The sequence below is a fragment of the Prunus avium genome, chromosome 5, assembly GCF_965620075.1.
Source record: "Prunus avium chromosome 5, drPruAviu1.hap1.1, whole genome shotgun sequence".
NCBI classification, from domain to species: Eukaryota; Viridiplantae; Streptophyta; class Magnoliopsida; order Rosales; family Rosaceae; genus Prunus; species Prunus avium.
Window position 1 is genome coordinate 29,161,964 of NC_142288.1, and position 15,144 is coordinate 29,177,107.

The 15,144-nt window shown below is 36.0% G+C and overlaps 1 protein-coding gene and 1 long non-coding RNA gene across 5 annotated transcripts; one reads left to right on the top strand and one right to left on the bottom strand.

Annotated features, from left to right (window-relative positions):
- The first annotated feature begins 1,066 nt into the window (after positions 1-1,066).
- Positions 1,067-7,106, top strand: LOC148294640 (uncharacterized). The gene is made up of 3 exons (XR_015835856.1): positions 1,067-1,473; positions 3,547-3,701; positions 6,920-7,106. It is a non-coding gene; the product is annotated as an uncharacterized LOC148294640 (long non-coding RNA).
- A 1,496-nt stretch (positions 7,107-8,602) lies between these two features.
- On the bottom strand, positions 8,603-11,232 carry BRC1 (TCP family transcription factor). 4 transcript variants are annotated; one of them, XM_088252909.1, is made up of 3 exons: positions 11,007-11,232; positions 9,135-10,824; positions 8,603-8,911 (listed from the first exon to the last, which is right to left on the bottom strand). In XM_088252909.1, exons 2-3 carry the CDS (start codon positions 10,458-10,460, stop codon positions 8,837-8,839), a joined length of 1,401 nt encoding a protein of 466 aa, XP_088109035.1. In that variant the 5' UTR covers positions 10,461-10,824; positions 11,007-11,232; the 3' UTR covers positions 8,603-8,836. The 4 variants fall into 4 exon arrangements, with proteins under 4 accessions (XP_088109035.1, XP_021810852.2, XP_088109034.1 ...); XM_021955160.2 differs by having other exon boundaries at positions 9,135-10,834; XM_088252908.1 differs by having other exon boundaries at positions 11,001-11,232.
- Positions 11,233-15,144: the final 3,912 nt, after the last annotated feature.

Below are 15,144 nucleotides of genomic sequence, written 5' to 3' on the forward strand. Positions count from 1 at the left end.
CTTTTGTACGTGGAAAAAAAAAAGTAGTTCAGCTGTAGCAAGCTGGACCATTTTCATATATAATTAAAAATTAGGGTATAGTATATAATATGAATGCTAAGGTGGTATGAGGTTATGTGTTTGAATTCCTTCTCTTGGTTTGTATTTAAATAAAAATAAATAAAAAAAGGTTGAAACAAATGATTTATACTAAAAGGGAAATTCAAACACTAGCTACCAATTGCTTTCTTTCTACTTTCTATATATATATATATATATATATATATATATCCCCACCCAACAAGAAACTGTCGGTCAATTTTTACTGCAAAAGCAGAAATGCACTGCTCCATCGTCACCAAGTTAAGTTGTGGTTAGACAGAGGCCACATTTGCATATTCAGCAGCAGGCAAATATCATACCCCTACATTATATACCAGAAAGAAAGAAAGAAAGAAAGACGTAAGGTATAATTTTTTCTTCTTTTATTTTCTTTTGTGGTTTTTGTCATCATCACCAAATCAAGTGTCCACATGAGGGAGACTTGAACATGTTTGAATTGTCTGTCTGTTCCATTTCCATATATAATTATAAACAAATAAGAAGAGCAATGCAATGCAAGACAGTAGGGGCCCTCGCCCTCTCCTCCTCTCCTCCCCCAGACGGACGGACGGACGGACGAAACACATACATAGTATACTGTATATTATAATTTATATCTATCTACTCTGCAAATAGGTCACACAAAGAGAGAGAGATATATATATATATAAAATATTCACAAATATCAAAGTAAACGAAACGACCATACCAATTAATTAATATATTTAAAGCCTCTCTCTGTGTCAGTGTTACTATTGGGTACTCACCTTTACGTTGGTAATAATTATACAAACCCATTTAAACAAATATTTAATAATATGAAACATTGCTTTGCTTTGCTTTGCTGCTCTAAAATCTAAAATCTGAAGTCTAAAATCTACAAATAGAGAGATAGGCCTGCAGTTGTGATTTGGAAATCCAACAATAACTACAACTGCTACAGGGAGGGTGAGGGTGAGGGTGAGGGTGATGGTGATGGTGAGGGCTAGCTAGCTTTAACATTTATTGGTGAATCTTCCTTTTCCAGATTTGTAGCGTTGGGTTGGGTTTCCTTTCCCCTCAATCTTTCTTTCTTGACGTATGAATAAATTATATCTTGTCCTTTGAGTGGACAGTGGAAGGAAGCTGGGTGCCTGGTGGAAGCATAGCTGCCTTGATTAGCTCTACCTGCTCCAAATGATTACTGTGCTCTCCTTCCTTCATCCTTTAGGCTTACTGTATCTTCAAATTTCCAACTTTCAACTTTCATCAAGATAAAAAAGGGTTGCAATGCAAACTCTTTGGGCTTGGCTTGGCGTTGCTTTGCTTTACGCAGTTAGCTAGGCGGCCACAACCATTTCCAAGTTCCTATATTTATATATCTTCACTTGCGGATATCATATCAGCCATCAGGTGTGTTCATGTTCAACTAGTTTACTCAATAATTCCACATCATTTAAGTATTTCATTACTTCATTGTATTGCTTCAAAATGGAGAATAGTTTACCTCTATTAATGTTCTTTCTTGCTCAATTTTCTTTTCACTGTACGTGTATTGGTTTGGATTTGGTTTCATGTATCATGCTTGATTAATATTGTCTTAGGAATTGATGTCGATTATATATCAAAGTAAGTAGAGAGAGAGAGAGAGAGAGAGAGACTAGTGTATACTATATATATCATACATGCTATCAATTGTTTTAGATTTATTATATATGAATTATGTTGGAACAAGACTTCGAAGAAAGATGCCATTATATATATACTATCACTTCTGTCAAAGCAAGATGCCATTATATATATATATACTCAATGGTTACTGATGAAAACTTCATGAAACTCTTAGTCTGCAATGCATGCATATGATTCTGTTATACATGTGATCGAATTTGAGGATAATTTCATGTAAATAATGGCCGCTCTAGGATTCTCAGTTTGACAGTGTCAAAACAACAATAGGCTCTCCTATAAAATATCTTCAACGAAAGTATTATAAAAAGAACCGAACATAATGATAGCAAATTTACAAGTAAAACTCATCACCATCTCTTTTTTTAATACTATAATGAATTATTAATACTAACCAAATAATTCAGTGGGAACATAAGTCCAAATCTTGATGATGATCAAATTACTAATTATCATTAAGCAATAAAAAAGATAGTAACATATGAAAAAGAGTATCAATGAAATCATAGGACAGTATCACCACGTCACCTCATGATACTCCCATCCAAAATTTACCACGTGTTATATTATTATATAAAAAAATAAGGATACAGTTTATGGTTTTAAGGGATCTATTGAACCCTTTATGGTCTTGCAAGGCCAAGAACATACAGTTTCGAAGGTCAAGAAGTCTAAAATCTTCTGATAGATTTCCATGGAAGGCAGTTGGGGTGGGGCATCGTCGTTCCGGGTGGTGATTGCTTGGCTTTTTTTATTTCTTCCTTGTTTTTTAATTTTAAAGATAAAAATAAGGGTTCAATAAGTTGGTAAAAACTTAGACACATGGCAAATTTTGAATGAGAGTATCACGAGGTGACGTGGATTATTCTATAATTTCTCCAAATAAGGATGTGGTAATTAAGAAACGTGAAATAGAAAGTTTGAATTGACATTATCACAAAAACCTTAGCCCCTAATCTCTGCAAAATCCTCGATCGTTTCAACTGAAATAATATGATTGTTTGTTACTTCAGTGAGACTTCTCCAACTTCTACTATATATATTGGAGCTCCCTTTGAAATTTGTATCTGAAAAACCTGCATATAGGTAGCTACTGGTAATATGGTACGTACTGTGCATCATGCTGCTAATATCTACGGAAAGAATATCCAGAGCTGCCATTAAGATTAGCTGTAACCGATAGAAAAATGCAGTCTTGAACAAAGAGAATAGTTTCCAATTAAATAATAGTGAACAAAACCCCCCCAAAAAAAAGAGAGTAAATTTTGGCTGATTTGAATGTAAAGTCCTTATTTTGATGAATTTTGGCTCTCGGATTCTGAGCTAGTTCAAATTTGTGTTAGGTTCCTTCCTAGTTAACTCTGTTATGTTTGCGGTTTCTGCAAATTTACACTCCAATATTTCTTGTCTCAAACTCAGAACATACGCCATCTGATTATTCTTCTGTTAGATTGAACCAAAATTTTGAATAAACATGCAGTTTATTTGGAGCCTTTGTACAACTCGTACATTCTTAAATTGGAAATTTTACTTTCAAAGCCAAATCCTTGATGAGAAAAGCAAATTCCTGTTTTTGTTGTAAATGAATTACATGAATATGAGAAGATGATGATGCTAGGCTATATCTCCTCCTGAACATCAAATGTAGCAATTGACAATAATTTGATCGCAATCAATACGAAATGATAGGAAGAAATATGCTAATTAAGAATAAGGATATTGTTGCTTGGATTTCAAGAATTGTTTGCTACACCAGTGCTGATGTTTACTCAAGTCATCATTTTCCAATATGTTCAGATTTGGTTATTCTCTTCAAGATTTGGTTATTTTCAACTATGTTTACTTAAGGCCATATAGCTATGAGCTTTAAGCTAGCTATAGGTTGGTTTCTTCAATACAATGGTGCTATGGATGGCATGGCAAGGCTCAGCTTATGAAGATACTTAATTAAGGTACATTGCCCTTCCTTTTTTTAATCCCCTGTTTTAAGAATTAAACTTCTAGGATCATGTAATTAACACCTCCCACTGCCACAAATAGTAAAATGTACATAAAAATGGGGGTTTAGGTCAGGTTAATAACAACTCCCATAAATAGTCAAACAACTCCCATAAAAGGAAGCAACAAGCTCCATTTTTTACGCCCCTTTTCTGCTTTGCCATATCTGAGCATTTTTTTTCCTGTCGTAAATCCTCAAATGATGCTTCTATCTAGCTATGTTCTTCTTAGAAGGGTGGTTTGTTGAAAACATATATGTTACTACTTAGAGAAAACAAGTGCTGAAACATTCAAGATTGGGCTTGCTCATGAGATTAACTGAACTAATTGAATTTGATGACAGATGAACTAGGTTGGGCTTGCTCATTAGATTAACTGAACTAATTGATCATTAGTCCATTCCAACATTCTGGTGTACATGACCCAGTGTGAAAGCTTATCCAATCTTTTCTTTCTACTTCACTAGCTACTTTATGTTCCTTCTCAACTTTTTTGTTTTCATTGTGGGCAACTTTCTGAAGGAGTTGTGGATAATATTTCACCCAAAAAAAAAAAAGGAGTTGTGGATAATACCCCTTTTTTCATTCCTTTTTTTAAGTGCAAGTTAGAGCATTCACAATTGACTCCATAAACTAACTCCTTAGTTAAAATTTCAGGAGGATTTGAAAAAACCCACCTCCAACCATGCTCCCTATCCAACTTCTAAAATAGGGAGATCTTTAAGAGCTTCTAAATTTGAGGAGAGAAAAGGGACTCGTAGTGACTCCCTATAATTAAATGCTTATATATTTAATATTATTTTAAGCATTTATTTAATGCCAACTATTTTTTATTGTTGCTTTTGTGTCTACACTTTATTCAAAAATTGAATTAAAAAATATTTAAAATATTTATGACTCTTTAAATTAGAGAGTATAATTGGAGTTAAAATTTTATAAAGCTCCTAAAATAGCTTTCTAGTATTTTTAGCTAAATTTTAACTAAAAAAAATAGAAAGTCTAAACTATAGAGGAAAGGAGTTTCACACACACACAACCAAGATATCATGGGAGTTCGGACCTAAAATCTCTTGTCTGCAAATCAAGACCCTTTTCCGCTGAATTAGACCACATTGACCTTAATATTGCTAATTAATTGAAGAAAGAACACGTAAGTTCACATTTAGAAGATAATTAGGGCTAATCAGGTTTCAAGATTAGGTGGACGGCCAGCAGTGGTGCAATTATTTCTTGCACTATAGCTAGCTAATAATGGTTTAGACCAACCCCAGAAGGAGTGTCATTTCTCATTGCGCAAGGGTACTTTCTTCACCAGCTTGGGTGTTTCCCACTTCTGCAATTGATCCAACCACTCAAAGACAAACTGTTATCCCATCACCAATAGGGTGTTACCAGGTGTAATTTGCTCATTCTTTCTCTTAGGGTTTCTCAGGTACCGCAGTCATGATTTTCCTAGGGTTTCTCAGAGAGTAGGTCAACTTTTTCTTCTCATCTCTCTCCCACAGATTTTGGGACAGGAATTCCTGAATAATAATTTACGGTTTCTTTTTTACTTTCTTCTTGGGTGTTGGTGGGGGTAATCTCATCGTGGTTTTGTAGATCTTAGTTTTTCTTACATTTTGTTTCTTCTGGCTCTGCTTCAACTTCAAGAGAGAGCACGAAAGGTAAGTTCATGCTCAAGATAGTAGTTTCCATGAACAAATTTCAAGATCATTAATCTTTGGGTTTCTTTGGTATACCAGTTTCGTGTAAGTTAAATTGGAAAGACGATCTTTCTACTCCTTTCTAGGGTTTTGGTTTGCCTCTTTCCACATTTAAAGTAAGAACAAAAAAGTAGATTTTGATGGTAGAGATCTTGAGGCTGGAGCAATACTAATTGCTATGAACAGCTTCTGTACCCTGACTTCGATTATTCTTTCTCTTATAATCTCTCTCTGAAATATACGAGATCCGGATTTGTGTGGCTTCGATCTATTCATCATGTTTTGTTTTGATACGTTTCTTTTTGTGGTCCTGCTCCTGCCTTTGGTTTGATATTTAAGAGGGCTCAATCAGATCTGGTCAAGGTTGCAGAGTTGGGGCTGCAGGAATTGGTCGCAAGGGCACCTAAACAATAGAAAAGTTAAAGTAGGAATCAAAATTGAAGTTTTCAGTACTACATAACTTTTGTTTCATACCAATTCCACATATATTTATGGGAACTGAATATACCTATTTTTTTTCTTCTTATAAATGAAATTAAAATATTCAATATATATATATATATATATATATATATGTATGTGTAGGTCTTTGCTTTGGTTGAAGAAAAATGAAAATGAACCCGAGGATCTAGGGTGTGATATTTCTGGGATGTGCAGCAGGTACAATCGCACAATTACAATACGATAATGTTGCGAACAAAAGAAAATTGCAGTTACTTGCAACTTTTCAGTTATGAGTGACCAAAACACTCTGATGCAAATAATTAGAGCACACTTACCCATTTGACAAAAAAAAAAGGTTTCTAATTAGCCAGTTTTTAGCCAGGTTCGTGTCACCTTCATCATGAAAGATTAAAAAAAATAACTTATATTGTGTCTTTTTCTTCTGACTCAGTTTGATAAGTTCAATAATGAGTGAGAAGGAGACCGTGAGAATAAAAATAAAAATATTCATTGGATGTCGGAGGACAAAGACGGAGATGGAAGAACTCAATCAAATGAGTTACATCTCACCGCCTAAAGAGATATAGAATTAGACAATAATAATTATAGTGAAAAAAGAGATGATAATTCACGTGTCGCCTTGTTAACCCTTTCTTTTTCTTTGGTTTCACTACATGATATATCATCCACACCATTTCCTTTTTGGAAATTTTAACAGAAGACGAACGTTAAAATCCAGATGGGACGGCTATTCTTTCTTTAACCAATGAACCACCTTTTCTTCCTGGGACGACACCATCATGTCCTGTAAAAGTAAATGGGAATAATTGAATGGGGGAAGAGAAAGAAAGAAAAAAACAAAATTCGTTTTTAAAGATGAGATAAAAATGGATTAATTATGTATTGTATACATTGCATTTACTAATGGTGTCTTGTTTGATCGAATAATCGGAAGCTGGTACATGATGGTGCCAAATATGATTGAAATCGATTTCATCTGATAAATTCAAATGGTAATATTTTTAGCAAAAAGGAGTAAAGGACAAGAGCAGCAACTAGGACGGAGGCCACCATATCTCAATCACCACCTTCCAGACCGATCGGGAACAATATGCTTATGGGAGCCAACAATTTCATATGCTGCCGTCATCTCATTGTTACATAAAATTCAAGCCGCAATCTTATTCCATAATATCCATACTCTTTTGGAAACAAGGAGGTGAGTTGAATCTATACATACAATTATAAATTAGGGATGTTTCTTTCTTTTTCTATTTCAATATTGGGCTTCATTTGATGGTAGAATTTTATATTTCAATCTTGGTCCATATGATACGAATCCTACTAATGTGAAAAAATGTATACAAAATGTAATTATGAGGAACATAATGAACTTATTTTTTAGAGTCTCTCGATCTAAATTAGTGTCTATTTAGCTTTTCTTGTTAGGTGTGACTCGTCCCATGTACCAAATTTTTGTAAACAAAAAAAGCTACATAGCCAAAACTACAATCAAACAAGCAAGTCACATCAAAGCTTTAGTTACCTAAAATCTCAAAATTAGCTGTGTTTCTTTTTCCTCACTTGAAATGGTACTCCAAAGAAAAGTTTTATTTGAAATCCCCCATAATTTTCTAAAAGAGTTAAATGTATTCATATGCGCATTTACTATTTCCAAAGCCAATTAAGCAATTTACACTGAAAACTCAAACTCAAACGCAGATTTTAGATCTGCTATCCAAATGGACCCTTTTGAATCATCTCCTTTATAATTTTTATTATGTATCTTCCACTAACAACACCAGTCACCTTCATTTTAATCTCCTCTTCACGAAACCAGACGCCTCCTAAGATGAAGTGACTGTGGGAGGTATATATATAGTCATCATCTGGCTATGAAATGCAGGTTACCTGCTGTCAATATTAAGATGAAACTAACTCAAAACAAGACTATCAATTAGCAGTTTGCTTATAATAGGATTGTACTTGAAAGATATAGGGAGGAAATATTAGCTTGCAAGCATAAATATCTCCTTTCATATAATAGGTTAGTTGAATTATCAAAACATTGCCTGCCTGGATCGATGCTAAAAATCTGCACTGGTCTCTTGTCCTAATAAATTACAATCGATCTTATAACCTTTTCGAGAACCAAATAAGTAAGATTCCAAATGTTATAAAAACACTCCTAATTAATTCAAGATCCTTCCATCATATAAATATAAGAAATCAGCTTCTATCATGAAACTACTACTTATGTAAATAGAACTCTCATCAGAAATGATATTACCTATATTGTCCCCCCATTCAGCAATGATTTCATCATGGAAGTGAAGTGAAGTGAAGGATCATTTGTCTGTTCATATATTTCTCTCCTCATCAGGTCTCAATGGGCTTTTGGAAGCATGCAGGACTTGAAATTGGGAAGTACTAGTGGATCACTCAAGTGTCTATTCAATGATCACTTCTAACAAGATAAGCTGATCAAATGCCTGAATTCATTGACTGGAATGCACTTAGGGAGTTAAACAGATACATGTATACATACATAGTATATGGTTGAGAAGTGACCCTAACCCTTTTTCCAGACCTTATATATGTCTAAAATTATGAGGTGATATAGCCTAAACTAAACCTTATACCTAGAATGCTTAACCTATACCCGAAAACGACATTGCTTGGATTCAAATATAGTGTGTCAACATAAAAAAAACAGAAGCAAGGAGATCTATTATTCAGAGTACGAGAACCGAAAGAAAGGGAACCACAATACTAATTTTCATTTACATATATTGTAGTTCAGAGGAAGATTACAATAAAGATACTTAATTTGCTATATTACATTATTCCAAACAGAAAGAAACGCAATACACAATAAGCTAGTGATGATAATGTTTTGAGGCGCTTGAAATTAAGATTAAAGATTGAAGAGAGAACTCCACGTTAGAATAGATTATGAGTATTGTTGTAGACCTCCCATGGTTTTCCAAAGAATTGGAAGTCTGCAAACTGATGGTGCTGCAAATTAAGAATAGAAAATACTTATTAATGTGCCTTACTTACTTATCTTGGACATATTGTGTGTTTGATTATATATATGTGCACGTTTGTTAGAGTACCAGAGATAGAGTGCGTTATATACATATAAATGTCAGACTTTTAATTTGTGGTGAAAATAAGTAAATAAAAATAATAATAAATATGTATATCAGAATATTCAAAACTTGTTGTTGGAAGTTACCTCTTGGGAAATTCCAATGTTTTGCTGCAGAGAACTGAATATTGAAGGGGGGCTCCACTTTCCCATAATCACCAAAGGATCATGTGTAGTTCCATGATCAACAACTAAGTCTGGATGATCTCCTGGTTGGCAACTGCTCATTGGTTCTTCAATCTCGTGATGAACTAGCCCCTCCAATGAATTGATGTTTATGTTGTTGTTGTTGTGGCTTTGAGTCCCAGCTGATTCTTCCCCAGTTTCAAAGGGGCTCCAAGAACTCAATCGGCTCATGTTTTCCTGATCACCACTTTGCTTCTTAGATTGATCATCAACATCAACTACTCTTTGGTGCGTCCGCTGCTTTTCTCTTGCTTTTTCCCTTGCCCTTGCCCTTGCCTTTTCCCTCGAAGCTTTTGAAAGAGGGTGAAATGCGGTCTTCCTTGACAATTGCCGGCGGGCAACCTTTCTCTCTTTGGCTGAAGGCTGGATCTCGCAGCTTCGTATTAGTTTATCATCACCAGCATTTCCCCCATCAATATTAATGTGAATGTTGGTGTTTGTTGCAGCCTCGTCTATGCCAGATATCACTTCGCATGACTCAGAAGTGGCAGGAGATGTGCTTTTGGTAGAGCTCATCATGTGTTTGCAGTCCCCTACTAGTTTCTTGATTTCAGGTGTGGCCTGAATGAGCAACCACTCAACGGTTTTGCTGGCCTTGTCAAAGTGCAGCGCGTCTTGCAACCAGAAGAACTTGCGGGCAACTTCAAGAGACAATCTCATTCTGCGGTCCCTGAGGCCCCGGGCAGTATTAATCTTGCTGTGGCGGTCTCTCTTGCAAGACCTTCTTCTCGGGATCTGTGGCTGATCCATATTCATCATCTCGCCATGATTTTTGTTCGAATCCCAATCCACCATTTTAATATTGAGAGTGGTGGAAGTGGTGGTGGTCTGACGATGGTCATCGGCTAAGGTGTTGTTAGCAGCAACAGTTTCCCTCATAGTAGTAATGGGTGGTGCTTGTTGTGTGTCATGGAGCGGCATGTCATGAACATGGTCATGTTGATGGTCATAGTGATGGTGTTGTTGGAAGAGTAAAACGTCGTCGTCTTCGAAAGTAGAGGGGATGTAGAAGAAAGGCGAAAGATGGTGATGAGGACCTTGTTGTTGTTGTTGTTCTTCTTCTTCTTGTTTGGAATTGAGATTGGGATGAAGGGAATTGGGGATTAATGTAGTGACTTCATGAAGAAAAGGCCGGCTGTGGAAAAAGGATTGGTCGACATGAGGATAAGACACGGGTAATTCGTTGCCAGTATTGTTGAGGTTATTGTTTGAGTTTGAGGGAAACATTATATCCCCTCCCTTCGCTTGTTGGGGTTGCTTTCAAGAGTTTCAATGAAATAGCACCAAGCGATTAACCCTAGTTACCTAAGAGCAGCTAGTACAATTAGTACTGTTGGGGGGGAGGGATGTTGGTCTAGTGATGGTGAGGCTTGAACTTTGAGAACGACTTGATGATGAGCTGAGCCATTGAATGAGTTGAGCTAAAGATGTTCAATTTCATGCACCTCCACACCTGCCCTTTTGAATGCACTTGCTTTCACCTAGCTAGCAGCTACCTCTTTGTCTGCAAGAGCAGGACGACTTGAGAAAGACAGCCATGTTTTACTGTTTTTGCGGCCAGCTGAGCTTATAGCTTGAGAAAGACAGGTGCCTGCTCATATCTATAAACACGCATTAATTCATAGATATTAGACAGTATATACAGTTGTTTATGTGTATGTATATGTGCACCTTTATTTATGTGTATTTATTTGGTGTCTTTGTGTGTGTGTGCGCGCGAGAGAGAGCTAGCTAGAAAAAAGAGAGATATATACACAGAGATCGTACATTTACCATCGATCATCATCGTTGGGGACACAGAGAGGTTGAGAAAGACAGCACAGCAACACTATACCATATGTCCATGCTTTGCAGGTTGAATATAGAGAGAGAGAGAGAGAGAGAGAGAGAGAGAGAGAGAGAGAGAGAGAGAAGAGAAAGTAAAGAAAGAAGGAGGATGGTAAAGAATCAAAGGAGGTAGGGGGGCAATTTATTGCCGAGACAAAGGAGCTATCTTTTTCTTAATCTTTTCATCATCTTTTCATCAAAAAGTTGGCTCTACACTTTAGAGATGATCACTGATATATTGTGGGAAGTGAGTGGATAGGAAAACACCTAGTATTTGCACCACTTCACGTGCTGTGCAGGTGGCCCGATTCAGATAATCTACACAACACAATTATATTCCCCATTAACTTCAATATATAACCAAGCCTGCCACTCTCTCTCTCTCTCTCTCTCTCTCTACAAATTATATAACCAAACTTGCAATATTGCATGGACTCCACAGTCCACAGTCAAGAGCTAGCTGGCTATAGTTAGATGGAGAGTGGGCTCTGTGGGCTCTGTGTTTTGTTTTAAGAAGATTCAACGTACACAGTACTTACTAGCATTACTGTGATCTTCTTTCTTTATATGAATATTCTTTCCTCTAATAGTCGTCTTGAGTTTCAATCAATTTAGACAATTAATTTGAATCATATATATCATCATACCATATACTCAAGAATTGTCACATTAGTTTTCACTAGTTAAGGGAAAGAAAAGAAAAGAAACTGAGACATTAACGTTGTAATACATGAAAAGTCAAACAAAAGATAAAATATCTTGCCCCAAGTTTTGCTAGCTAGCTTTTGTGTTGTGTTCTTTCTTTTGTGTTTTTGCTATGGGCTAAGACATAATGACAACCAATATGTTGAACCTCTCCACGTGGCTTTGTCTAACCCTAGGAAAGGAAGGACAATTATTTCACTCAAAGGGGCATACAACTGTGAGGCCTGCCCTCTCAGCTCATAGGGCAAAACACTCCTTTGACTGGGGCATCTCTCAATTAATGTCGCTGTCACCAAAAGGAACTCTCTCTCTCTCTCTCTCTCTCTCTCTCTCTCTATGTAAGAATGTTGTTGGGTTGGGTTCCCTCTCCCATCCCATGCGTGTTCTTATCGGTTTAGCTTTTTTACGAAATGAAAGCTCAAAAGCTCTCTCACTCTTTTTCACTCTCTCTCATTCTCAAGAAAAGAGTTGCTTATGCTTGTACTTGCCACTGCCCTGTACCAAGACCTTCTTACAGCACCAGCCAATGAGCAATTGCCACTAAAAAAACACCCATCTCATCAAAAGCTTATTACATGAAAATGGCAATAGTCCTATCGACAATTGAAAGCGAGCCCTCTTTGCATCTACACATATATTCGATCCCTTTCTTTCTCAAATTTATTTCCATTTATACATGCCGTTCTTCTCTCCTCCACTTATATATAAACCACCTCTATCTGTCCCTCTCTCTCTCTCTCTCTCTCTCTCTAGAGTATATATATAGGCGCCTGACCTCTTTAGACTGGCATAATTACAAGGACCACATGATGTATAAGCCAGTGCCATGGGGTTGTTCTGAGGTTGCTTTCAAGGAGGAGATAACTATGAAATTGTAAAGGGTGATGCGTGTACCCATATTATAGAATAGAGTGGGTGATAATGAAAGCGTACGATAAAACCCTAAAAAGTCTTGGTTACATTACATTGGTTACTAGTCTAAGTGCTTTCATTTCCTTGCGGGCGAGTTCTCTGCCTGTCTGTACCACCATGTTCAAATTTGTGGTTCAAACTTTAGCTTTCATTACATGACATATATGTCATATGGTTTCCTTTCAGTTTCACTACTACTCTTCATCCCCCCTGTTTTTCCCACTACTTTCATTTGGACTCTATATATCTCTATGTGACTCTCTCATCGATCCCATCATATCATCATGTGAGTAGTGTTTTAGGGGATGCACCATTTTCCACACATAGGAAGGAATTTTTCAGACAAGTTTCTTTTTCAGTGCCCATTTCTGGTAATTACAATTTCATAAATGCTCTCCTCATTTAACTTCAGTCTCTTTACCATGTCCGGAATTTCTTTAATTAATCTTTGACTAATGTTTTGTGTGCTAAAAATATCTTCCTATCTAGTCCTATAGTTCATCATTTTCAACTCAATACTATTGAGTAATGCTTCTGTCACCAACAAATGCACATACACGATGGCATAACCTTTACAAGCGATATTGAAGGAGAGGGGAATCAAACCTTGGACCTCGGGTGCATGTAAGGATAAATGCTCTTAACCACTTGTGCGACAAGCCCCTTATCCTTTACAATCTTTTTATTTTATTTTTATGATGAAATAACTATGTGATGCATATATTAACTTGGAGAACCATCTGATCTGAGGGTGTATATATATATATATACATATATGGAATGGAAGGACTATTATTAATGTAGCACTTAAACTTATAAATGAAGCTGATTGCATGAGCCAAACAAGGAATTATGCATCTGACCCGCAAGTCTCTGATTGCTGACACGACCACTTTTGTGGAGGCATGCGCGCTAGCTATAGCTAGATTCTATGGCCGATGCGATGCGATGCTGTACGTACCTTTATGGTTCCTGTGCGCGAAGTTTTGATTTTCTTCTTCATTGAAATGAAATGTTTAAATTTCTCATTTTCTGAAAGCCCAAGTTGGCCCAAAACATTTTAGATTCATCTGCCTAGCTAGTAGCTACATCAAAACAAAGCATCTAGCTAGGTTTCTCCTGCATTATGCACATCAATTTATATGACCTTTTTTTCTTTCTTTCGTGCTAACTGCTAAGTAAGAAGTTCCTTGTGGTGATTTGATTTGATGCTTCAAACCCATGGAATAACTTATTGTGATGCTGCCAAGGAGATATACACACTGATTAAGGTTGAGAAAATTCCGATTTTAGGTTTGCAGAGAAGACTTTAGCTATATTATTATTATGTCGTATTGCCTTTGTTCTTGAGTGAGTAAAAAGATGGAAACGTCCTCAACAGAACTGAAATAGATGGTGCAATTAATGGTCTGAGCCCAACTTTCTATCTTGACACGTTTCAACAAAATTGGGAATTTTTTTATATAAAAAAAACTATCTGGATAAGAAAATTATGAAAAGGTACATGTCTGCTCTTAGTACTATTTGATGTATAATTTCTTGTTTGCTCTCAAAGAAGACAGTTTTCTGCATGTTTTTATTAACATTGTCTTTTCCTTTGTTTCTTTGTGTTCTGATACGATTCCTGGAGAATAGGACAACTTCTTATAAGATGGATACAACAAGATGTAATTAACTATTTTGAGAAGCCATTCAGAAAGGTTAGGTATGTATATAGAGTACTTCTCTAATGTGGACATCCTTATTTTAGCCATGTGCGGACCACTTTTTTTATTTTATTTTTTTATTTGGTGCAGTTTTTGCTTTTGGCCTAATAAATCTACTCAGAAACGTTTCTCACTTTCCTTGGTACCAATCTTATAGAAATCATGCTTAGCAAATACCAGAAAAGTCTCACATCACCACCAGATTGGACTTTTCCTTCATTGGTGGCCTATCGAGGGAACTTGAGGTGGTTATTCATGTGCTTCAATGCTGTTTTTTGTGATAATATATAATATTGAAAAGAAGATAAATACACAAAGCCTTTCTTTTAATTTAATGATGAATGAGTTCATCTAATCATGCAACAAAAGCAACAACTCCGGACATTATGAATGTACGGACGTCCGAAAGTCCCCCCCCTCTCTCTCTCTCTCTCTCTATATATATATATATATATATATATATATATATATATATATATATATCCCACTTTATATGAGTGAGATATTATGCGCCACAAATATTAACTTAAAATGTTGAACTTTACAAGCAGTTTACGAACTTAGAAGATCATTTTAGTATATAAATTAGGTAAGCAGACTTCTTCATGAGCTTACAAATTTGTATCATTTTTCGGATATAAATATGTGTGTAAAGTATAATTTTGGGACAAACAAGGACGATGACTGACAGCACAATCTCTCTTTGGATAAGCTCTTTATTTTATGTGAAGCTTGAATTTGGGATATGAGGGACTTGCATG